At 40.6% G+C, this 26,566-nt stretch overlaps 1 protein-coding gene across 1 annotated transcript in view; it reads right to left on the bottom strand.

The window, feature by feature from the left end:
• URI1 (URI1 prefoldin like chaperone) overlaps nucleotides 1–25,574 on the bottom strand; it is a 39,856-nt gene extending 14,282 nt beyond the window's left edge. The window contains exons 1-4 of the mRNA XM_085234735.1: nucleotides 25,075–25,574; nucleotides 14,687–14,721; nucleotides 10,504–10,582; nucleotides 8,167–8,302 (exon numbers count right to left, since the gene is read on the bottom strand). Of these exons, the coding sequence (XP_085090861.1) occupies nucleotides 8,167–8,302; nucleotides 10,504–10,582; nucleotides 14,687–14,721; nucleotides 25,075–25,146 (322 nt within the window). The 5' untranslated portion in view covers nucleotides 25,147–25,574. The remainder of the gene's footprint in view (nucleotides 1–8,166; nucleotides 8,303–10,503; nucleotides 10,583–14,686; nucleotides 14,722–25,074) is intronic.
• Between the last annotated feature and the right edge of the window lie 992 nt (nucleotides 25,575–26,566).

Here is a 26,566-nt window from a genome sequence, read left to right as displayed (position 1 = left end):
ATGCAAGAAGATGTCTTACACAAAACTATGAAGGAGGCAAGGAGCTCCTACTTTTCTACCATGGGATCTGCGAAGTCATACTTCATGAAACTTTTCTAAACAATAATGTGCTGCACAAATTAGTGAATTCCTTTCTCAGCAATGATTCTGCTTATGATACTAACACGATCATCAGTACTGTAGCACGTTAAAAAAAAAAATCCCCTGCCTTAAATTATCTGCCTCCACAATATACAAGTACAATACAGTCCTGCTATTCCCACTGTACAGACAGGAACATGAATTGAGGGAAAACTTTACCACAAAACACCCTACTTGAAAAAACTGCTTTCAAAATATTCCCTCAGTATTCTTATGCATTGCTTTAACTCTCCTTCTGTTGTGTGCTAACTTTAGTATTTGATCAATTTTTTTCTCTGGTCTAAACACTAATCCTAAAAACATAATACGTAGATGCTCCCTGTATAGTTTTCTAGCTAGGGTATGCAATTGTGCTTCAGAGATTGCATTTATTGTAACAATAGGTCTTTCAGATAAGGATGTGTGAAAATATGTTAATAGTCACAAAATGATTATAAAATGTACTTAAGTAGACAAAATGAGTTTGTATTTGTACTTGCAAAATAAAATCTACTTAGTGACTCAGACTTCTGCAAACAGGTTCAGATCCCTGCACACACAGCAGAGGGAATTACACATCACATAGTCAAGACAAAACACAACTACCAAGCCTGTCAGAGTACTCCCATCCTAATTTTGAACGATTCAGTACTGCACGCTTGTTTCCCTGCTGATATTTTGCAATATATCAAATACAATTACTTAAGAAGGAATTATTTATAGTAAATAGTTTAGAAAGATTGTGCATCTTGGAAAAGACTATACAAGCATCTGCCCTTTCCAGAAAGAAGCGAGCATTGGTCTCTAAACCAACAACTGACTATTCACCAAACAGTGATCTCCGTTAGTTCTTTTGTTTCTGAGAACCTGAAATTGTCCCCTGAAAAAGGCTCTCCATTGGCATTTCCTACTGCACACACGTGGATGAACTATTCTCAAAAAGTAGTTGCAGTGGAGAAAGGCACCCAAACACACACACACACACACACACACACACACACACTCCAGCAAGAACGGCTGGACAGCAAGAATGGATGCTACGCAGCACCTCGCCCACAGCACAGGGCCTGCACCGCAATACATGCGCCAAGGAATGGGCACAGCACTCTGTGAGGGAGGGAGGCAGGTATTACTCTCCTGTATTTCACAGATGAAGAAACAGACAGTTCAAGTGATCTGCTCTGGGCTATCCCAGGCACCAGCGGGATTACCGTGATGCCACCAGCCGCCCCCATAGACACAGGCCTGATATTCCTTGCTGGCAAAGGGACCCTCTCTGGGGCCACCTCTGCAAGGGCAGACATGTCAGCCCTGTGGAAAAGGTTCCTGCATTTAACAGCAAGGGAATCACGGGGCTCTGCATTTTAGACCTGCCACAGCACCACTGACCAAATGTTACATCTACCAGACTTAGAGGGAAACAGTTCACTTAAAAACCTAACTCTTCTTTTTTTATTTTTTAAAATAATATAGTTATTAAGCGAGATCCCAGAAAAACAACCAGAAAGAGAGGCTTCGTAGTCTCTTACTACCCCGTGGTTTAAGCTTCTTAGAGCCTTTTAAGACGGATTGAACTAGAGGATGTTGTCCAACTTTGTCACATCCAATAACCTCAGCAAAGCCTGACATGGCTTTCAGGTGAACCCTAATAGTTCTTATTTACATGTCTTAGTTAAACTGCCTGGAAAGATAGCTCAGCACTATAGACAAGCCAGGATCTTGAGGACTGATTTCCAGGACTGCCAAAAGGAAAAGAACTTTCAAGCCTCAATCAGTATACACGGCTTTCTTCTGCATAGCAGCCTTTGAACCTTTACAGGCAGCAAGATTTCTTCCCATTTAGATCATTCTTTTCCAGCAACCTTATTAGCTGAAAGGCCTGGACTGGCGTCTCTCACTCCATGATTAGCCGGGTTTAAGAAGCAGCTCTCTGCTTTCTACATATACACTGACACAGGAAAAATAATTGGAGAACACATTTCATACTTTCGAAATGAAGTCCACTGGAGCCAGATTTTATAAGACATGACAACATACTAACGCCAAACTGACACAAATTCTCTATAAGACATGACAACATACTAACGCCAAACTGACACAAATTCTCATCTATGCATCTTGGCTTTAATGGGTTAATTAGCTTGGCTGGATACAAATTTTAATTATCTGAGTTTGACATTAATGTCCTTGGAGTGTTGTCTGTAAGGATTTGGGGAATCATAGACATTATTTTAGTTACTTCTGGAAACCGTGTGTTACACTGGGATTTAAACAGTAAGAAGAGACAAGAATAGTGAGAACAGGTTGATCTATTTCAAAACATCAGACTTTGTGAAACAGGACAAACCGAGACAAAGCCAAAGCCTGGTCTACCTTGCTAGGTTCAGTCAGACTTTGGGTGAGCTCTGTGGATATAAAAGGTGACTAAAGGATTACAAAAAAATTCTCCTTTGAGTACAGGGGAAAGGACATAATTTTAAATTGAATGTATCACAGAATTCCGTATATAATTGAGATTTAGAGGTAGGATCTCTTCGCTGTCCAACACATTTTCTCAGGAAGAAGGTAGACAACCTTACCAACTGATGTGATCTTACGCACATAAGGCTCATACAAGCCAGGAAGAGGCACCTATATTGGCAGCAGCAGCCAGCAGTGAGAGCCAGCCACCTAAGGCAGGAACCTACCTAGCCTGCCACCACCTCACACCCCATGTAGAGAGGAAGGCACACGGGAACAACACAGAACAGCGCTGTACATGCGCAATCTTCCACCAGCAATTTCTAGCAGAACTGACCCCTGAACAACAACAACAAAAAACCTATCATAAAAACAGCCTCTTAATGGAGAACAGTAATATCACTGAGGATAAAGTATCGTGCCATCTAATGCACGTATCCACTTCTGAATCCTTCAGAGATGGCAGGTATTTCCTCGCAAAAGTACAGCACTACAGTACAATTACAAGTACTATTAGCAGGATGAGTTATGGCATGCTATTCTGAGTGCTTTACTTACTTTCTTGCTTTTCAGAGTCTGTGCCAGTGGATTAACAGTATTTTGACAAATACAAAATAATCTGCAACAAAATATTTTTAAGACAATAGTTTTCCAAACTGCAAGTTACTTGAAACAAACTAGATCTGCAGTTCTGTATAAAGTACTATTTACTAAGAGCTTTTCAAAACACTTTTCTACATCATTCTATTTGTTCCTGTTCATTCTTCTAGAGAAGCATTTGTTTTAAGATTCAAAAGAGAATCCTGATTGCTTTTTGTGCATATGGATTGAAGCTCTCTTTGTGCAACAACATAAATAATTTTTTTCTTTATAATGCCAACTGCACCAGCTCTTTCAAATGCAGAATTCTGTGATACAACCCTTGGTGTAGTATCCTTACACCCTTTAAAGAGAACCTTTGTTCCCTTCTCTGCCTTCTCTTGATATAAAAACCAAAGTCATTCGACGTTGTCGTTCAGCAAAAATGTGTATGGATGATTTGACTTTAGGAATATTAAGTAAATACCACACATTTCTCTTTCAGGTTCACAGTCCTAGTTGACTAGTAGAATTATATGTATCCAGTTAAATTCTCACCAAATGTAGGAGGGTGGCATTCAGACAAGCTCCTCTGCTGCCAACTAAGAATTACCAAGACAATACATAACCAACAGAAAGGACTACATTCTCCTCATTTTCTTCAAATGCTTTCTGGTTAAAATACCGCAACCAGGTCCTGTGAGAAACCAAACAGGTCTGGGAAGAACAGAGCAAATTTAGAGCACTTAGCACTTCACAGAATCCTACCTTAGTAAGGGTACTTAAGGAACTCATGGAGGTTAAAGATAAAAAAAAAAAAAAAAAAAAGCAATAATCTCGAAAAATAGCTTAAAACAACAACAAAAAAAAGGCCAAGCACATTCAAAGGTATTGTGCAAAATATAGATAGAACAGAGGAAAACATTTCTTTTTTTAAATGAAGAAAAGCAACAGCTGGATTTCTTTGTAACAATACCTGCATCTTTTGTTCTTTTCCCCAAAAAGTGAGTAGGTAAGCGTGTGCTACATTCTTTAAAATACAAAACAAATCATTCTGAAACATTAAATCCTCTAAGGGTCTCACATACTCAGATGGAAAATGGAAAGCCTTCCTATCATATATTTTGGAGACAACCTCCTTTTTTCTGGAAATGCTGATAAGGAACAAATTCCAGCCTGGTCTCATCTGCCTGGATCATCTTATTTATTAAAAACAATGCTATCTTTTAAACTCTGTATACTCTGTTCTCGGTCAATTTTGATTGACACAAATATTTGTATTAAAGGTTACATACTGCAATTTACAATTGGGTACTATCACAATACTGTATGTTAATGTAATCAGTATTTTCATTTCATGAATTCATTTGCAGCATGACACTGCAAGGGTATTCTGACATGTACTGAAGACACAATTGCTAAGTAGTTCAACAATTCTCTTTTAAGAGGGATTTTTTTTTATCTGACAAATTTTTAGCATGATAAAACCACTCCTTGTTTTCTGTGCATGTTTTAATTCCCCACCTTTTAAAGTGCTTAGACACTTGGAATACCTAGCATACTGAGTTAATCCACAAATATTTACAAGAAAAATCTATCTAATTTCTTCCTATAGTAACTACCACAGGGACCATTGTAATGAAAAATTTCCCATCTTAAAGAATTAATGCGATTACTGATATAGGGAAAAAAAGTAATTTATATCATCACAAACACGTAAAAGATATAATCCCATATTCACAAAAAAGAATCTTTATTCCCTCTCTGAATTCTGAGACAATACAGTCTTGCCTTGAGGAGAACAGAAATATTATGAAGTACCTTAAGCAAGATAATTGTAAGAAAAAAAACTACAATTGCATTATTGTTGTGCTAAACTGTGACATACTTAAAAAGCTAATTTCTTTTATTGTAATGGAATTTGGTGTGTGTATCCTTTAATCTACTTCACTGTTTCTTTTTTTTTGTTTTACACACAAACATACGTGTAAAGTGTTTCCCATTACTACCTGGTGTAATAAACTGCAACAAATTTAAAACAATTAAAACTACACTTGACAATTTCATAAAGTACACTGGGCTTTTTTAACAGTTTTGGAACTAACTGAATATCCATAGATGTTATCAAAATGTGCAAAAAAAGTGAGATTTACTGCAGCTCAAATATTATTCAGGGAGACATGATCAATATTTTATGAAAAAGTAACACTTGACATGAGTGACTGTCCCAAATTTTACCAAATACATTTCAACCAATCACAATGCTGAGTAGATTGCATCTAAATCAAAAGCTAAGCAACAAAAATGTATCCCCAAAATAGGGCTTTCTACAGCTGTATCAGTTAAAGTGCACTCACTTCCAAAATTCAGTACAGTCACCCTCCAATTTTTCCTTTCAATCAAATACATTTTAACCAAGAAATTAATCTGCTGTGCCTGGGCATTTCACTATTCCACAGAAGCAAACATTTGTTCCACTCATTCTCCTTTAAAAAGCAAATTAAACAAAACTATGACAAAAAAGATGACCTAATTAGCACTATTTAAAGCTTTTATATATAGTACACTCTTACTGCCGCCCCTAACCGAGAAGGCTTTTTTCATCCTCAGCCCTATCATTTGATTTATCTGCCCCACTCTGTTACTACTTAAACACGCAAACTCACATTGTCTGTTTTTGTATTTACCTAACATATACCAAGGAGTCCGAAGGTAAGGAAGTTTTTCTGCAAACTGACTAAATTAACTGTTAGGCCAGGGGTGGCCTCCACCAGCCCACTGCCGGTTACTGGCAGCCTTCAGTGGGTAGACCATGCAAAATCAGTCCAGGACAGCAAAAAAAGCCCAAGACCAGCAAGAGGTTGAGAAGTTAGCTTACAGGGATCTCCTACCCTGCCCTACAGTCCTGCTATTAAAACAGGCTGAACATAGGCTCCCTACTCTTCCCCTCCACATAGTGATGCCACCAAATGGACGTCACCCTGTAAGCTGCCAAGTGCCAGTGAAAGCAGAAGTGATGGCTTTTAAAATAACTGCAGTCCACAAGAGACTTTAAGCATTCTGAAGCACCAGTCTCTCACATCTGTGCCACAAGTGGAACATTCCCATTACACAACAATGATCTACAGGCCTTTCATGTAGATAACTTTTTTCTAATTAGAATAAACAAATAAAATCTCCAGTAATCTCCTCTAATTTGTCTTCACCTAGTGTGAAATGGTTTTGTAGAAGAGAAAACTGTATCTGTTGAAGTAATACAGATCTTTTTTCAGAATCACATGCACTAATATGACTTTTATCATCCCAAAATGAAAATAGTCTTAAATAAAAAGTTTTTAGTTAATATCAGTGTTTTGGAGCCTCCCACTGGCAGCCATCACACAGCTGTAGCGAACTACCAGCAGAATGCAGCGTTTATACCCAGGCATCAATGATTATTTTGCTTTAAAAGAAATGAGTATTTCTGAGTTCATATTTTAAATGCAATTTAGAAGATCGTAAAGGAAAAGAACCCAGCATTTATTGTGTGTCTCCCAGCAGACTACTTAATGTTCAAACATCTACTATGCAAAGGTCAAATGATTTCACTGAATGTAACTGTGACAAAAATATTCTGTGGCACTGAAAATAAAATATAAGATGTTCAAGGAAAGAGATACAGACCTGATATCTTGCAAGAGAGGCAATAAATAATGTAGATTCAGTTCAGTAAGAAAAAAAATCGCGAAGTTCTGCCAGGAGAACCAGATTAGGAAAGATAATAGGTAAAATACTAATTGCATACTTTTGGTAATCTTCTTCATAAAAGAATATTTTTAAGTAACGCAGCAAAACTTTTTTTTAAACACTTTTCTTACACAAATTTTGTTTGCACAGAATTGAAAAAAAATGTATTCAGATAGGGAACCTTTGGTGTATTCAGCCGCAGGCAGCAACCTGGATCACTGAACTTATAAACAAAAATGCAAAGGACTTATGCTAGTTGTAACACAGAAGCCAAAGCTGCAGAGAACAGTCATTCGGGAATGAGACAGATCATAGGTTAAACTCATGTGAAAAAAATATTTGCTCAAATGCTTATCTGAAACAAACAGCAAAGGTTAATAGGTATCAATTTATTTTCCTTTTTTTTTTTTATTTGCTTTCCTTTCCTTGACATTTATATCGAGTATTTTAGGCTCTCATTCTTTCTCACACTCCTAACTTCTGTTACAAGAGTGCTGTGCACAAGGCTTGCTAAAGGTTGCCTCACCAGAGCCAAGATCCCTGCACCAATAAAAAAGAGCTGGAAACAAAAAAGGAATTGCCTCTACAACCACCATCTGCTGCTAATAGAATCTGCTGGTCACCAGTGGCACTTGGTCTGGGGAGACCCAGTGGATCACTCCACACCAGTGGACAGGCATGTCAGAGACAGAAGGCAAAAATGCAGCTAAGCAGAAGTCCAGAGAAGCAAGCAAGAAAAAATAAATAAATAAATAGAAGCAATGCACTTAGGAAGGAGAAGTAAGCTGGAGAACAATATAGACAAAAAACAGGATGAGGAACTAAGAGAAGAGAGACAAGGAAACAGAATACAGAAGATAAAGTGATCAGGAGCAAAGTACAATGCAACATCTGCTTTCTGGAACACAAAATTTCTCACATTAAACAAAAATGACAGGTTTTTTGCCTTTTGCTTTGTTTTACTTGCAGTAAACAAATAATTCCTGACTGACCTTGTAATCTAATCTCACAACCTACATTTTGGTTACTTACGCAAGTCTATCATTAAAAAACAAACAAGGAAAAGGAATAAAGCTCTTGCTGGTTGTTTTAAAAAAATCCCATATTTGATAAAATACCAAGTAAAGATAGAAAAATCAAGCAGCAAAGTAATACTACATATGAACAAGATTCATTAGGTAGCACACATAAAAAAGTGAGCGGTGCAATGCTACAAAAGTTAACTGTTAATAAAAAGACAGAGAATGCTGACTATTAAGTTGTGTTCAAAAATATACATACATTTTTTTCTGTGCTCGACCAGCTCAACAGCCTGCTTCGCTGAGCATTTTGAAAACCAGTTGTCACCAAGCAGAACAGTAACCTCATTGGTGTTGACAAGTTTTCCTGGCATGAAGGCAAGAGGACCAAAAGGTACCTGTCAAAGGCACAGAAAGCACTATTGAAAATAACCAATGAAAATAAACCTAGAGAGTCATTCATCAATTAGTTAAAAAAAAAAAAGAAAAAAAAAGTAAAATACAGCAGTAAGTAAAAGTCTATAGCAGTTATTAGATGACAAACCCTTCAGAAACATCCATCTGAATTCAGTAGTGTACTTACAAAACCAGAAAAGCAGTACCTAACTAGGAAACTTGTGAAACTACAGTACAACTGAATATTCGCATGGAAAACAAATCAACTTTACTCTATCATATTAGCCTTCATAATAAAATTAGTATTCCTTAGATGAACTAAGTTTTTGCTGTTTGCAGACGATTCATTTCCCAGACAAAACAAGCTCAGCTTTGCTACCATTTTAAAAATTCTTAATAGATGCGATTCTTGAAAATGCATTCTTAAATAGGCAACTCAAAGACATGCAGCTTTTTTCACTACATGCCTTTCTATTCTAAGTGCATAGAAACCTTGGTATAAGTTTGGGGGACTGCCACACCACTTCACTGCCTTGGGGCTGCAATGCAACAGGAATTAGAATAGAGCAGAAGAGCTATGAATTTCAGCCAGCTCAAGTTTCCTTTTTCTTGGGATAAAAAAGACCTATCTTGGTCAGTTTGCACCATTTTACTCTGCTGCCTTCCTCACTCCCTTGGGTCATGCATGCACTTGCTTTCCCACTGCAGTTTGTTGAAGCAGAGCACTCAGCTTGGCGACCTGTTTTCCTGGAAAGCTTTCCTCTCCAGTGCTGGCATCCAGGAGGTGCTTTCCAGAGCTCAAAGCAGTTCTGCGATAGGCAGGATCTCAACACTATGACTCTGCAGGGCAGGCTTTTCCTGCATATGCACCCTGTCTTGGTTTTCAGGTAGCCTGTTCACTCTCCCCCAAAAATGATGAAAGCAAAATTGAAAACATACAAAAATACTTGGCTAACAAGGTAGGAACTGTTTATATACATTTAAAATAACAGATGTGAGTTGACATGACGGCTTTAACTACAAATAAGCCCTATCTAGTTTGTTGTGGTTTTTTTTGTAATAGTATTTTTTTCTATGCTTCAAAACAATACAATCTTCTTGCTTTATGTAGCAACTGGACAGACCAATACGATGGGAAAGGCATTACAACAGAGGTGTGATGACAGAAGGACTGGCATGATAGAAAGGTGCTATAAAGGAAGGGAAGAAGATTGCTCACCTGTATTAGAAGATTCCAGGTTTCGAGGGGAAAACTCCTCTAGAAAGAGACCCTTCCCCCGTGGCAGTCAGCCCTTAAATGAGGTCTAAGAGAGGTGCAGCCAGGCTTCACCCCTCTGGTCACACAGCTGAATTGCTTTCACCTGTGCTCCCAGGGCTGACCGGGTCCTTTCCCCAGGTCAGAAGTCCCACATCGTATGGCCATGCATTTATGCAAGGTCACAGGACTACACACAGCATCTAAAGCAGCACCACCAAAGCTGGAGAGGGAAACCTTCCCTGTTACTACCGGGGAACTGTGATCCACTGCTGTCTTACAAAGAGCTCAACTGTACGCTGCCATGCAAAAGGCAATCAGACACCCTGTACTGGAATGAGACATTCAGTTATTTACAGTACAGCTCCCCCAGCTGCAAATCTTGAATTGGACCCGGGAAGATAAATAAAAGGAAAGGAGCAGTCAAACTGATCAAAATTCTGGGCAGCGTAAGCCAGTGTGGTAAAGTTTAAACAGGGAGTTGTGCCGTTGTTACGGAAGATTCAAAGCAAAAGAAAAGATCGCTATGTCAATGTGAAGATCGGTGAAACAAAAATTAGCAGCACCTTTTTATGTAAAAATCAATGTTCTACGGTTTATTTCCATGAATCAGAAAATACTACGGCCACCTGCTTCAAAGGAAGTGACTAAGTACCATAATTCACTCATAATTATAGTTTTCTATACAATGGATTTACATATCAAATGTGTCAGGTTTTGTGTTAGCATTTATGTCATCAGTTCTCAGTTGTCAGTAACACTGTAATTTATAATAGATTTCAAAGAAAAGAAAAAGAAACAAAAGCAAAGGTTTAACTATCATTATCATAAATGTACCATTACTGACTACTATATAGCAACCTGAATAACATCTCCCTGTTAATGCAAATACCTGAGTTACTAAAAATTTTACTTCATTATCTTTTGTGAACTGTACAGACTACATACCATGATATCATAGGACAGTTTATCAGGCAACGTACGAAGTCGTTCCTGAAGAACTTCATAATCACTCTCCACCTTCTTCCTGTTGACAAATTGAAGTTCATTCCATTTCATATCTAACACAGAGTTAATATTTTTCTGCTATTAATTCCATAACCACAAAAATACAAAGAAAAACTATTTTACTCTTAAGCACATGCACTCAATAAATTAATGTTATTTGTTAAAAAAAAAAAAAAAGACTTGGGATGACAATTATAATAGCTCAGATTACTTCAGAATAATGCATATTAAAGTAGGGGTGATATGATTATTTTAGCTGGTGAATGTATGTCTGAATTTGAGTTTTTACGGTTCTACAAATCAGTTCTCACACTAGGCTTTGGTGTATCGCACTTCATGCCCAAGTTCAACCATTATACCACCATCAACATTTAGAAAAATAACTGAAAGTTAATATTTTAGAAGAGGCAAATTCTTCAAAGTATCATTTGTTATAAATGATTCATTACCTTTCCTTGGGCTGACATAAATGGGCAAAATTTTAACTAATTCTGATTTTCACATTAACTTTTTGGGCCTATCAACAATCAACATTCCTGAAAGATCATCTGACTGGCCCAAACTCTGCAATGTCTTCAAATCCTGGCAAACAACGCAGGAGCAGAGCATTCCTTCTATTGCTTTTCAGAAGCCACATGTTGCCATACGAAACAGAACTGACTTGATGAACTCGGATCAATTATTCCCATGATAGACACCTGACTCCTTGGTGGCCTGTGCGGCATTTTAATTGCTACGGGGATTTTCCTTGGTGTGCAAAACAAGCTACTGTACTCCTTCTAAAAAGCCTTCTTTTCTGAAGAAACTCATAAGGACTTGGATTTTGCTGGAAAAAGCCTTTTTAATGGACAACTGCCATCCTGAAGATCATTAGAAATCAGCTCCTACATGAAGTAGCTGGCATAAAAATGTCAGCTTTGATGATATTGTTTACTTGTGCTTTAAAATAGTAAACATCCTATACATGGTAGTAAATTCTGCTATAAAAGGCAACAGAAAGCACAGAGCAGCACACTTAACAACACTGACCCCAGATGCAAATTACAGGTTTTCTGAGGATGATTCAGGAAAGCAATCTATAAATGCACTGAAAAATGAATGTTGTAGTTGATACCACAACTCTCAAAATATTATCATTGATTTTCTTAGATTCATAAGCAGAGTGAAATCTTCTTCAGCATTCATTATGAAAAATTATCTGCTACTCCCGTTTTGTCTCATTTTCTTTCATAGCTGAATTTTGCTATAATCACACTACTTTATACCTGGAGTACTTCATATTTTAAGTTTCCGAACTGGTCCTGAACAAAGAATTTAGGATTTTAAACCATTTGGACATTAACATCCTACAGAACTAATTCACAAAAGACGTTTGCTACTTCTTGGGTTGGATGGAAGATCTTTGCAACACATCAGGCTAGTTTCTCTGTCCATTTAACTCATTATGTTGAAAACGTAATTCAGTTCCTTCAAGAGAAAGGCCAAATAAACGAATCCCAACAAAACTCAAGAGATGTTTTGGGGGAAGCAGTGCAATGACAACTTGGTGTCAGCAACGATTACTTAATGATATTTAGAAAATGCAGCCTCTGACTTGCAGAGATCTGCATTTTCAGATAAGAGGACAATGATGCAGACTGCTCACTAAAAAATAAGCGACCCCAAACTGAAGGCCTTGACCTCATTTCCATGAGAGAATACTCCATAGGAAAAGAATTGTATGGAAAAAAACTGCTCCCACTTAGAGCAGGATTAAGCACTCCCATCGTTCAATGGCTCAAAGTCACTTGACATTTCTTCATTAATCTGAAAGAAGATACTGCCTTTAAGGTCTGACTGCTGCCCGCCACCGAATAATCTGATTAGGGTACAGCAGAAATCACTCGCTTCAGATACAGCAGGGCTGGACTGCCCCGATTCATCACATCTACACTGGTAACCTCTGGAAGCACACTCTGCTGTGGCCATCCACCTCTCCCTACAGCAAGGCTGGGGAAAAAACATTCGGGAAGGAGCAGGATGTATCTCTGCATTCGGTGGAACAACTGCCTCTGGCCTGTCAGGCCTCTACTGTGGGATCGCCAAGTGTGGCCACTTCCAAAATGGGCCTGCCACCAACACAGTCATTCAATTTCATGCATTGATACAGCTCTGTTGATACAGAGCTACTGTCAAGGAAGGAAGCAGAACTCTCTGTTCAACTTGAGTACACGGCTACATTTTGTGTGCAGTCCATGGTCACCACATGCATGGAGAGAACGGGCGCTGGGCTTCAGCTGTGTTCATATCACTGGCAAGGGAAATACCACATCTAAATCAGACCTATCCTCAGATTCATGCCTTTAAAAATACATCTCAAGAGGTGTACTAAAAAAATGGAAAATAATTTAATGGAAATATATTGAAGTTGGGCATTTTAAAACCCTATTGTTATTCACCCAATTCTATTTAACATTCTTCTGTGTCACTGACTACTTAAAAGGTCTTATACGAACAAATTATTCAGTTGAAACAAGAGCACTCAACTCTTGCACAATCAGGATCTAAATAAGGGTACTAAATTTTAAATAGTTTTTTTAGAGTAAAAGCTGTATGACTGCTCTGTAAACTGCTCTTCTACATAGAAGACATCAGTAAGTTTGGTTTTCCTTCTGACATTCTGTGCCTCTGTCCCCCAAACTCACAGGATCGTGGCCAGAGTTTGCTCAAAACCAAATAAATGAGCAAGCTTTCTTCCTGCTGCCAACCTTCCCACACCATTCTACAAACCTCAGCCATAGATATGGAAGGAAATAACAGTTACAACTTCCCAAACTTGTAAAAAATCAGTTCCAATTTTAAGGCTCTCAATTAGTTTATTTCTGAAAAAGAATGCCTCTTTGTGAAAGAATGTAGATGCAGATTTTCACACTGTACCAAATTGGTCTGGGCACTGCAGAAAGTCCCCCAAAAGTATGGGTATTATGTAAATGCTGACTAACTTAACTACAGCAGCACCAGTAGGCACTTCAATAATGTTTCCCTTATTGAAAATTAATGCAGTCTCTGAATTTTAAACATAAATGAAACATATTAGTTTTAGATTATTTTTGCAAGCCGATAGTCAGAATTTAATATGATGATGTGTATAGATTGCCCTGATTTTTTTCCTCTTATCCAGGGCTTGCAGCCTATGTGCATTTAAACTAAAAACATTTGATACACACTAAATATAAATTATTTGCTTGGCGATCTTTCAGGCATGAAGAAAAAGCCTCTTAAAATAAATTTAAAATATTATATGCTTGATGGTGTATAACCAAAGGTTTAATCTCGCCACTAAAGGGGCAGTTGCTGTGATTCTGCAATAACCCTGCAGACAATAATCAAGACAGCTCCTGTTGTTCTCTCAGTAAAATCATGGTAAACACAGCATGGATATATTGTAATTTGATATCTGTAAGATCAACTGTTATATCTCACAGTAACTCATAATATAAGATTTCATTCACCATTAAATGTACATTTTCCTCAGATGCCACAGAAAACTACTATTTACTAAGCATGTTTTCTATTAACCAGAGATTGCCAACAGAGAAAAAAGTGCTCAGAGATTTATTTCTTTTTTTTAAACAAACCAAATCATTTCTCTTTAAGCATTATAACATGGTTTACTGGGGGGGGGGGGAGGGGGGAGGAAACAGAAACATTACTTTCACATTGTTTGTGGGTTTTTTCCCCCAAGTGTGCTAGAACATTTTCCCTACTTGCTCATAGTTACAGAAGGAACAAGAAGAGTAATTGAATCTACCTTGGGAATACCATTCCACCAAGCAGGGGTGGAAAAGGGTGGAAATTCAATTCAGCATTCATCCCACAAGGTTATTCAGGGAAAAATGGTGAATGAAATGAGTATTTAAGAGAATAACCAGTAAGGTTCAGTGTATTTAAAGCAATGGTATCAGTGGAAAATATAAATATCTTAAAGATAAGCACACTGCAATAATTCTGAGCTACCTCCAGTCCTCAAAACATTCTCACAGAATTTGGCTATCAGGAGAACAAACAGTACAATAACTTTACTAGAACACAGCTAGGTTACTAATCAGTATTTTAGGCATATAATCAAACATTTTTCACTTACCAGTGCTGGATTTTCTCTTGGCAGGTAGTGACCACCTGGCATTAAAACAGATAACTACTCATGAAAAAACAAGGCTAAGCACACAGCAGCAATGTCAATGTATCAGAAACTAGAACAGTCACTTTACAGATTTGATGGTGTTTCTATTTACATTTTTATTTGTCAGTGCAAAGGCTTCTGAATGGTAGTTCTTAAGCAGCACACTTTATCACACACTAATGCAGACTGATACCCAGAGAAAAAATTACAGCTTTTCAATTCATATTTTGGTACAGTACCTGCTCCATAACTATTAAGTGACACATGATAGAAGGTAGGTAGCATTTTGTACAATCTGCAGATCTATTTTCAGTGTTACATGCTTGCAGAATAAGAAAACAATGTATTTTATAACAAGATACTAAGGTATCCTCCACACTCATTTGTTAAAAAAACAAAAGCAAACGAACCCCACAGCACCAAAAACATCTTTTCCTCTATCAGTTGTACATCAACAAATGTTTCTACTGGCAGTTTTAATCTGCAAAAGCACAAACAAATGTTGTGAGTATTTAAATATGAGGACATCTGACCATTATAGGCTGTTGTCTCCCTTTATTTCAGGATGTCAAAGAAAGGAAGTTTTAAAGTGAGTATTTCACTTATTTATGTTACAGGCCTTCCCAAGAGATCATTTACAAAATAAAGCACATTGTAAAAATGAAATTACTTTTAAGCCACATTTTTAGATACATTAAACATCCAGATGCTGAAACCTGTGACCTTCTCTTCCATAATTATGTGGAAATTTTGTCTTTCAAAACATATTCTGATCTCTGAATAATGGTTACCAAAAATGTAACACAAACAATTTCATTCAATTATATGAAATGCAATGATGCCAGGAGGCAATTAAATATGTCTAGACATCTTCTCTTTTTTTAATTTTTTTTTTTTTACAAATTTTGTTTTTCTTATAACCAAAATAATGCTAACATTTGAAAACAATTAATGAGAAAATTTGCAGAGAAAACAATAACATACATTCAAGTACCACTGAAATCACTGGAGCAGATAATTCTTTTTCTTTTTTTTTTTTCCCCATACAACAGAATGAAAGAATTTTTTTTTAGCTAACATATGCGCAGTTATTGCAGAACAAATCTCAGATCCTGCTCTCCTTACTCATATAGGAGTAAAGGAAAAAGAAATGGGACTGCTTTGTGAGCTAACAGTTGTTTAAGACGAGTGAAGTACTTAAGTGAGGAGGATCAGCTGTCCATTTGTGGTTACACTGCCTCATAACCCACGGGGAAATTTAGTCAGGTAGTTCCTCCTGCTTAAGCCAAGTTCATCACTTGCTTTAAACTCTCACATCAAACTCCTAGCAAGTATTTTCTTTAATGCACAAGTTAGATTTTTTTAAGGTTAAGAATAAACATACAGACCTCTACAATATATGAATTCAAAAATCAAATTCATACTACAACCCATTTCAAGAGCAAAGTCCCCATGAAAGGCATAAACCACGGAGTGCAATGCTTCCAAACAATGCTAACACAATGGAGAGCAAGAGTGCCAAGTCAAGGAGTCAGGGAATATTCTATCAGCACATTTCATTCTTTCAGGTTTGGTGGCGACTGTAAAGTACACCACACAATTAAGCATACAAAATGTTTATGAAATCCTTAAGAAAGTTGCAGTTTAATTGCTCCATTAAAAATGAAGATGGAAAAGACAGGAAGCTTTCCATTCCCAATCCATGACTTTCCATGCATGAAGCGAGCTAAAAGCACAAAAAGAAAAGCCCTGCAAACCATAAGAGCAGCATGTTCATTAACCTCTACATGATAATCCTTTCATAGCTGCATATTAACTAGTTACATATTCATAATCATTTACATTATTTAGAGGACCTTCTATGAAAATTTCCAGGCTATATCCATTAGCTACAATGTTAAAGGTTACAGAATATACTCTACTTAATGTTTCCTGGAAGCTTTTTTAATTGGTAAATATGTAAATTGGGCACATATGCTTTCTATGTTTTTTAAAAATAGTCCATCAGTAGAACAGTATCGGGGCACACACTGTTTCCATCAGCTTTTATCCCCTTTAAAAAAAAAAAAAAAAAAAGGAAGGGAAAATCAATAACACCAATCAATTTTAATTTAATTCTTCTTCTTTGATATAATCTCTCTTGAAGGGACACTAAAGGGTGGAACCAACAACAAACCTTTTCATTTCAGTGGCCAGAATAAAACGAAGCCTTTTACAGAAGTGCTAAAATATACCACCTTAAAAATGTTTGAGGCTGCACTTCTGGTACTGAACTCTATTAAAACAAAATGGGAGAAAATAAATATTGAAAAACAGAAGGAGATCAATTATGCATATGTCCTTTATTAGGTCAGTTGCACTGTTTGGATAACAATGGTTTTTATCGTCGCAAAGAAACAAATAGATAAATATATAAACAAATCTTTGATTCTTTGCCTTTACTCAAACACAGGAAAATCATTAGTCTATCTTCCCCACATCGTTTATATCTGGAGTTACAATTAAAGAATGAGACCTCCTCCCGGGGTAAACAGAACCAATCACCTGTTCATTGGTTCAGTTCAGTTCCATCCTTGTGGGCACCACTGCCACCAGTTCCACTCTGCCGCTGAGGCCCCACATTGGAAGCGCTACCAATAATCCTGAATTCTCCCACACAAGGTTATCAGCTGAAATATCTATTGAACTACTCTTGAAGCACATCTGACACTACCTAAGCACAGCTCTGGTCATTAAAACAGGGCCCACCGATTATAAAACACATTCCACAGTCCTAAAGAAAACAAAGCAGCAGACAGCCCCTTCCTTCCAGCAGCAGTTAGCTGCAGCCCAGCGTGCAGGTAGGCAGCTGCTGGCAGGATGCTCTGCCCCATTCCCAATTACTGCACGTGTATTTGACACCTTCCTCAGCAGGTCCTCACCCTCCTGTAGAAGGGTACCAGCTTCTTCCACCTTGTTTTTTCCTACCTGTTGCTCCTGCAACTCAGAGCTGAGCAGATCTCTCTGTAGTGCCTCTGATCAGCCAGGTGGGACTATCTCATTTCACTGAGCCCTCTAAGGTGTAGTGCATGCACATGAATACCACTCTGCACTGAGCAGCTAGGCACTGCCTACAAAGGCAGTGGGTTTAGCACACCAAGGGGAATTCCTAGCTCTCTCAGCTTTAAAGCAAGCTGCCACGTTTTTAATTCACGTCTCATGTGTGAAAAGCGCTTCACCCAAGTCACACAGTTACGTTCAAGCCTCAAGAACTGCTATTTCCAGGCTGAACGTTAATTTCAATGGAAGTCCAAAAAAAAAAGTGCCCCATCAGGCTAGGAAGGATTCCTAAATGAATGAGTGGCTATTTCCACACTTTGGGCATGGATGTGGAAACACAGCACAAAGTTTCCATTTAACCGAGCTGTGAGTTCAGCATCTGAAAGGCCCAACGTGTGCTGCTTCCACGTGCACACTTGTATGTGTTGTTTCAATGCTGTGGCTCTCAAGTGAGTTGGTCCTATGCAATTAGAAGCTAGGGACATAGATCTAATCCCAGCTCTGATTTTATTTCTTCTATATGGCCTTGAGCAAATCACAACCTCTCAGTCTACATTTCTTCATCTGTAAAACGGGGATAATAGTATTAACCTACCCACCTCGGAGTGTTTAATGATGATTAATTAATGTGAGAAAAGCACTCTAAAGATGTAAGAGCACTATATAAGTGATAAAGCATTATTTACCACTTGAAAAGTAATCTGAACAAAATCAGATATGCAAGTAATTTGTTTACATGTAGCAATAATATAATTTGTGACTATTTAATCTTGAATTAGTCTCACTTTAAACATCCCTTTCAATCAGATTTCCAGTTACTTAGGGAAAATGACAGTATGGAATACTTTTTGTGGAAGCAGAGCAAGTAATGAGGCGGTAATTAAAGTAAGGGTCTTGTAAAGTCTAAAACCAACAGTCTGCCTTCAGGAGACCATCCCTGCCGTGTGGGACTGTGCGAAGATCTCAGTCTCAACCTTGGCTCAGAACTTTCCGCAAACTACAGTGAAAGCTTATGCTGCTCTTCTGCAACACAGATCCATGTTTACAAGGCTAACAATAACTCCAAGGTCATTTCCACTACTGATCTAATTCAGATGACTCCAGCTCTCCGGAGTTTAACTGCTTAACCTTCTGCATGCGCACATTTGGTTGATACATACACATGAGGTACCTCTGTCTATAATGCTTGCAGCACCAAGACCCACTGTGCCATATACTCATATGCATGAGATTTCTCTGTCACACCCCAAAACTAGGAAATAAGATTAAGTTTGTAGATGAAATGGCCAGTTCACCACATGACTCTGCATTACAGAAGAGCTCAAATGGGTGGTCAAACATTCAATCATCTCTCAGTAACAAGGGTGTAACAACTCACACGCAAAATAAATATTCCAAATGAATTTTCATTTTTTCCTCCAGGAAACCACCTAGTACTTGCCTAAAACACAGCAGCCACTGATGGAGAAAGACAAAATTAACTTTTGTACAATTATTTTTCCTAGAGCCCCATTTTCAATCTAAAAATGAAATAAAACTATTAAAAGTTCTTCAGTCTGTTGGCACACTGAATGATCTAAAAGGAAAGGAAGAAGGCATTTCTGAGCTCTCCTATTCATTTATTAAATTATATTACTGAAAAACACTACATTTCAACAAATTATTAGCATAAGATCCCCTTCGGGTGGGAATTTATGCCTTTTCAAGAAATGTATTCGGGAAGAATACTGAAGGAAAGAAGATAAAGGAATTTGAATCCTGGCAAGTTTCTTTATAAAGAAAAAAAAATCTTCCTATTTAAAATTATGATCACAATTTTTACTTCAGGAAAACAAGTGGAGATCTCATATTTTGGTATCAATTTTGGCCCTCACACTTTTGCAGAAAGACAAGTACTAACTGTGATTTGTCAATATGTAATAACTAGCTTCTGACTAAAATGATGTTTGTGAACTTAAGAATTATATTTGAAGCACCTAGGAACTAAAAAGCAGACAGGAAAATGCCTTCTATCCCTTGGGCCAGCTGTGAAATTCTGTCCTCTCAAGACGAATTCATGTTGCAATCCCAGTTGTGGCTGTAGGTTACATGAAGAAATGGCTTCAGTTACCTGCAGTAACCCTACCCACGCTCCAAAGCACACTGTGCCCGCCAGCCAGGCTGTGTCATGCTACGTGGGGCAGCACCCTTCCTCCTCGTGTCCAACCACAAGCATCCTACACTGGTTTGGTTGTTTCAGATCCTCTGGGTCCCAAGAGGAACTTTTCTGCTAAATCAGTTAAATCATCTCTATGCCAATGGAACTGGTGGAAGCAAGAATACAACAGCAAGATCCTGTCTTTCTCTGGTAGCAAGACAGAGGTTTCATCACGTAACCTCATCTTGAGACAGAGCTAAGGAACTCAGAACTTAGTATTTTAGCTTACTTCAGGTGAGCATACCCCTAGCTGTTCTGCATCCACACCAAGGCAACAGCAGACATCAGCACAAAACTCCCACAGTCCAACTAACCAAACATCTCTGGCAGGTTTTGCAAGCTGTCATACAGCTTGCAGTGCAGTAACTGCTGCTGGCAATACTCAAGTTGACTGCCTTCAAAGTGACAGGATGCTGGCAGCCGCCTCACAGACGTACCTTTAGGCTGTGGTTCAGCATTGAGCCACAGCCCTGAGTAAACTATAGCCATCAGTGTCTCTGACTGCAGGTTTTGGTACATCACTGGGCATTTTTTCCTACAAATTCTGCATCTTTACAGTGTAATAACTAAAATCTAAACTTTTTTTTTTTTTTTAATCTAGTAATTTCCTTATACCACAACAAAATAGCTATTAATCCAATAGATGTGAAGACACACCCAATCCGAAAGAATTCTAGAAACTGAGGCTGCCATGAGCAATGGGCTTTCCTGACTGACCCCATAACCAACTTCCCTTGTCCACCCTTGATGGAAGTCACAAGAGGGAACAGTGGAAAACTGGGGTTTTATTTCTTCTGGTCCTGATGCATAGCAAACCCCCAGACACTAGAAGTGCTGCTGCCGGCATGGGCAAAACACAGCCGGCTTGACGCTGCCTTACTTGAAACAAGAGCCCAGACTACACCCAATGCTGAGGAAGAAGACAGCTCTGCTTTGCTGCGTTCCCCTCTGCACTTCATGATGCAGCCCTGGACCTGGCTCACTGGCTGCTCCCTGTTGGGAAGAGGGACTGCAAAAACAGCAACTGATGTCCCACTACAAAAAATGCAGAATTAGCGCAGCTGCAGCTCTGAGCATCTTGAGATGGCAAGTTCCAAGCTAGCACATCCATCTGCAAAATCAGAACTTTAAATTAAAACAAGTGCACCGTCTGAAAGAGGGAAAGAAATGTAAGAGGTATGAGGCACTCGTGTATGATAGGCCAGGTTATGCCTACAACTTCTGGGATGGAAATTTACAAATCTCCTAATGATGACTGCTGAACAGCACTCCAGTCACTGCAACTGCCGCAGGGACTGTGGGCAGCTGTTGGAGGAGCACAGCTCCAGACCTGGAGCGTATCACCTCACCTACACACTTTAGTTACTGGTGAGGCAGGACACGAACAGACTTGCTCTCTCCAGAACAAAGACAACATTCTTTAAGCTCTTTGGTGAAGTTTGACTTCCATCACCATATAAAATGAAATCTATTTAAGATGTGGTAAGTTATTTCACAATTCTTGTCACTCTGTAAACTAGAGGGTATTTAGTTCAAATTAATAACAGCATAGACAGATAGTGTTACTCAGGAAGACACTAGAAAACAAGCTAAGAACGAAAAAAGGATGATCAGTTAACGCTGAAGGAACAAGTAGTGTGATGTTAGAAAGCTTCCAAATCATGACTGAATTAGCCCTTGTACTCAAAAGCAGCACAAGAGAAAACACTGAACTCTCTACTAGAGGAAGGTAATGGCAGAGCGGAATGGAGGAGGAGATAACTGACCAGGTACCTTTTAAAAAGTAGTATGACATAAAAAGCTTCAGCTGAGACCTTTTAAGGCGTACGATGAACAAAGCATCAAATACTACATAGGCTATCCTCACTGTGTGGAAGATGAAACCCTACCCCACCGCTGCCTTGTAGCCAGGATCTCCAAATTCTATTCACTTGGACACAGGCTGGGAGAAGCACAATATCCTGGGAGACACTGCACAGGGAAGCAGACTGGCTAATCCTGTGAGGCCGCAGGCAAACAGCTCCTTGTTTCCAGTGGGCCCTGCAGCAGTGGGAAACGCACAAGATCAGACTCAGCCTCGCTGCTTTTTCAGGCTGCAGCAACAGCCATAACACTGCCAAGCTGTTGATTTCAAAGCACAGATATTACTTGAAAAAGACTTAAAACAGAAGAGCTAGCCACTTAGCTAATCGTATGAGAGTTCAGCTTAGGATTCTGTGATTTGTTACCACATAACACCTACAATTTGTTTAACTGTTGACAAACTGCAGGCATGCATGATCTTTAACACAATTTGGAAATCAAAGATCTTTCAGCCTCCACCAATTAAATTCATAAAAATTAAGCACATGTCATAATAGAGAGTGGCCACTGAGTTACAGTAATTTATGGTAATAGCTACACTAAATTTAATTGTGCTTTGTTGTCAAGATGAGTGACAGGAAAGCCACTTCCTTATCCTAATTTTCCTAAAAGGAAAATTTAAAAAAATGTCTTTTGTCAGTGCAAACAAAAAAAATACCATGTTGTCACATAGCACTGGAATCCTTCAGGTTCACCATGCCCACGTTTGCACTCCACAGATGTCTCCTGGATCTCGTTGGTTCTGTAATACCTCCCACTGCACCTATCTTCAGTGCATTGCTTGGAAACTATAGAACGCATGAGCCCACTGTAAATTCACCATCTACAGAAGTCTTACCAAGCCACACAAGGCTGACCTGTCAGCTTCCTATCAGCAGTAATCCCAACCCACGTGATCGTAGGAATAAATATATATCACATATTATGCTTAAACGTAGGCTCTATAGCATGAGAATCCACTTATTTAAATATTCATTTTATAATTCCTGTACTAACTTACAGTAGACTTAATGCAGTATTTTCAGCTAACATATATTGCTTTTGTAAGTAATCCATGATACATACATCATATTCCTCTTACAGAAATATTCAAAACTTTACACAGGCACTGTGCTTCCAATGATGGTCTTTATCATGAAAATTACTAGATATTCTTCAGTAATTTATCCCCAAGATGCACATTCTAAGTCATGTTTTTATACAAAGTGCCTTTAGTGGGAGCACTGGAAATTGCTTTTAACCGTTTGGTCTTACTACCGCCACAAATTAACAAGATGAAATCTGTCCAACAGGCAAACACTCCTCAACAAGAATTGAAATTACTTTTCACCAGGGGTCCTAAACCTGGAAGTTGCAGCCTCAATCAGATTAAGGACAGCAAGTCATGAACATCCTGTTCTTTTTGTATTTTTAAACAGGAAGGACGCCTCAGTCCCAGGTTCTCCACAGCAGCTCTTTAGCACATCAAATCTCAAACTCGTAGCTATGCCAGCGTTGTGCAACAGACTGGATATTAAAATAATCAAAAGGAATTCAAATATTGTCTTTAAATCTGCAGATAGATAATGTTGTATTCCACTGCTATACTAAAGGTTGCCTTCAGTTTTATTCCAATGAGAATAAATGAGTTCCTTTTTTCTTAATCAAGCATTACTAGAACAGGATAATATCACGTCGTCTGAAAGAAATGTTACGTGCCTGGTTAAAGACTTGCACAGAGATACAGTTCTATGTAACTGCACGATTACAAAGCTCCTGCTATGGTTTGGAATTTACCACAGTGTGGGGTAACTAGATCTCCTCCATCTTTGTGCCAAGACCAAAATATGAGCCTTCAAATTCTGTAATTCTGTGAGAAAAATACAAATCGCTGAAAGGAAGCAGCTGAAAAGACCTCCTCCATCTTAAAATAGAACATTTTCATAACTTAAAATGCTGTTGTAATCCAATTATGTGTATTCATTGCACTGAGGGAAAGCCTATTATACCTTCATCACAACATTCTGTTGTAACCAAGACACGTAGATCTTTGCTGTTATTCCATATTGAAGCTGAAATATTCAATTTTTTTAGACAATCTGCAGGAATTATGCAGTCTCCTTACGATAATATATAATTTTGGTACCTCAGCCCAGCACAGGCTCAATTAATGGTATCCTGGACTTCTTTTGCACTGGAGCAGATCAGTTTAAAAAGAGCCTAAAGCTTGCTTACAGAGAGGTCTCACCATGAGCTGGGAACCGTTTGACAAGGTTACGAGGCACCCACTTGTACATTAGGCCCAACTGACACCAATATACCACAGAAATTATTCTTCACCAAACTGTGAACATGAGCAGGCAGCTCAGTGGCACAGGAGGTCGCCGTCCCTGCAGACTGCACAGGGCACACCCACAGACCTTCTTACTGTTCATCCACATGAAGGCTCAGCTGATTACACAGATCTGCTGGAATTATCAGGGGTGCTATCTAAAGGCAGACACGGTGTAAATCCTATGTCTCACCTGGAAAACTGTGTACAGAACCACATACATACAGTGGGGTATTATTACACTTAATAACAGGTGACAGCACAGTGCGCTCCGGAGGCACAAGTCCTCTGTTGTAAGCAAGGAGCTAGCCTGCATACTTTAGAAACAGCTTTAAAAATGTTAGGCATATACAGAAAACAAGCAGAAAAACTGAAGGGCAGGAAGAGCGTGGGCCAGCGTGCGTGTGCTGAGCACAGCCCGAGTCCCGGAGCCAGCCGTGCCCGCAGAGCTCGGCCCGCCCGAGAGGCGCTGGACGTCATCTGCACGGAGAGGCGTCTCGAACTTCGTGCCGTGGCCGCGTCGGGACGGGCGCCCAGGCTCCGTGGGATCGTTCCTACGAAGCGCTCGGCTCTCTCGCCCCGCTTCCGAGGCGCACGGCTCAGCGAGCGGGCCGTGCTGAAGGCGTAGCGCTAAGCGGGGCCCAGCAGCACTCGGCCCGCCTCGCCTCGCCGCACGGCGATAACGGTCCCCCAGGCAGCGGGGCCGCAGCGCCCCCATGCTCGGGCCCGGCCCGCCGCACGAGGGGTCCGGCCGCGGGGCGCCCCGGCCGCCGCCGATGACGTCACCGCCGTCACGTGCCCGCCGCGGCGAGCAGGCCCGGCGCGTGCCGCCCCCCCGCATCCCCGCCCCCCCCACCCACCCCGTCCCGCTCCGCCGCCCCGGTCCAGGCCCCGGCCCCGCCGCGCCCCCTCCTCGCGCCCCGTCCCGGCCGCCGTTACCTTCTCGTGCTCCTGGCGGAGGCGGCCCACCAACTCGGGGCTGAGCGGCGAGGCGCCGCCGGGGGCCTCCATGCCCGCCGGGCCGGGCCGGGCGCGGGACCGGCAGTCTGCGAACGAGCCGCTCCGCGGCGCGGAGTTAGAGGACGGGCGGCCTGGCCGGGCCGATCTCCTCAGCAGGGCGAATGAGTCCTATAGAAATGTTTGTGCAGGGCGAAGCGCCGACTCCAGAGCCGCATCCACGCGGGGGCCGCCGCCGCCGCCTGGGCCCGGGGCGCCGCTGCCGGGGAAAGCATCGCACTCACACTCTCATTCTGGGCCGCGCCGCCGCCTGGGCCCGGCTCCCGCTGCGCCGCAGGGACGGGACGGGACCGGGAGCGCCGGCAGCTGGGAGCCGGCCGTTCGCCGCCGCCGCCGCCGCCTGCCTGCTGCACTCTGGGTAGCCGGCCGGGCCCGCCGCGCCCGCGGGAGGCACCCGGCTGCGAGCCGCGAGAGGCGGGCGCTCCCCACCCCCTGCCCGCCGCGGGCCCCGCCAGATCCCCCCCGCCGCTGCCCGGCGGCCCCGCGCCCCTCGGCCGCCTCGAGCCGTGCACGGGGCACAGGTGGGCGCGGGTCAGAGCGCAGGCCCCGACCCCTTAGGCCTCAGGTTCAAAAACGCATGTGTGAGGCGTTTGGGTCGATCGACAATCATATATTCCTAGGAGTGCGCAAACACATAATTATATATCTTCTGTAACAGGGAGGTTGTGTCATAGTCACTGATCTCAATGCCCGCTCTCACAAGTTTACGTTGTCGAGACTTCTGTGACCTGCAGGACTGCAGAACGGTTTTAAAAGATTAACGAATCAGATGGTGCGACACAGGGGCTTGGCAACTAGAAAGGTTACTGCGCGGTGAGGTGGTAGTGAATAGCCGCACTGGGAGTGCCGCAAGTGATGGATGCACACAAAATTCATTAGCTAACTTCACAAATGGTATTAGACATCAAAAGTAACACAGAATCACGGGATCATTAAGGTTGGAAAAGACCCTAAGATCATCTAGTCCAGCCATCAACCCATCCCCACCATGACCACTAACCATGTCCCTCAGTGCTGTATCTCCAGGTTTTTTGAACGCATCCAGGGACAGTGACTCTCTCCCCCGGGCAGCCTGCTCCAATGCCTGACCACTTTTTCTGAGAAGTTTATCCTAATATCCATCCTGAACCTCTCCTGGCACAACTTGGGGCCACCTCCTCTTATCTTATTTCCATTACCTGGGAGAAGAGGCTAACCACCAGCTCACTACCACCTCCTTTCAGGGCACTGTAGAGAGGTCTTCCCTGACCCTCCTCTTCTCCAGACTGAACAATCCCAGTTCCCTCAGCCATTGTCCCTAAGACTTGTGTTCTAGACCCTTCATAGCTTTGTTTCCCTTCTCTAAACACGCTCCCGTTCCTCAATGTTTTTCTTGTAGTGAGAGGCCCAAAACTGAACACAGTACTTGAGGTGC

Source organism: Meleagris gallopavo, chromosome 13 (assembly GCF_905368555.1).
Source record: "Meleagris gallopavo chromosome 13, MGAL_WU_HG_1.1, whole genome shotgun sequence".
Classification (NCBI taxonomy): domain Eukaryota; kingdom Metazoa; phylum Chordata; class Aves; order Galliformes; family Phasianidae; genus Meleagris; species Meleagris gallopavo.
This window is presented reverse-complemented; position numbering and strand designations above follow the sequence as displayed.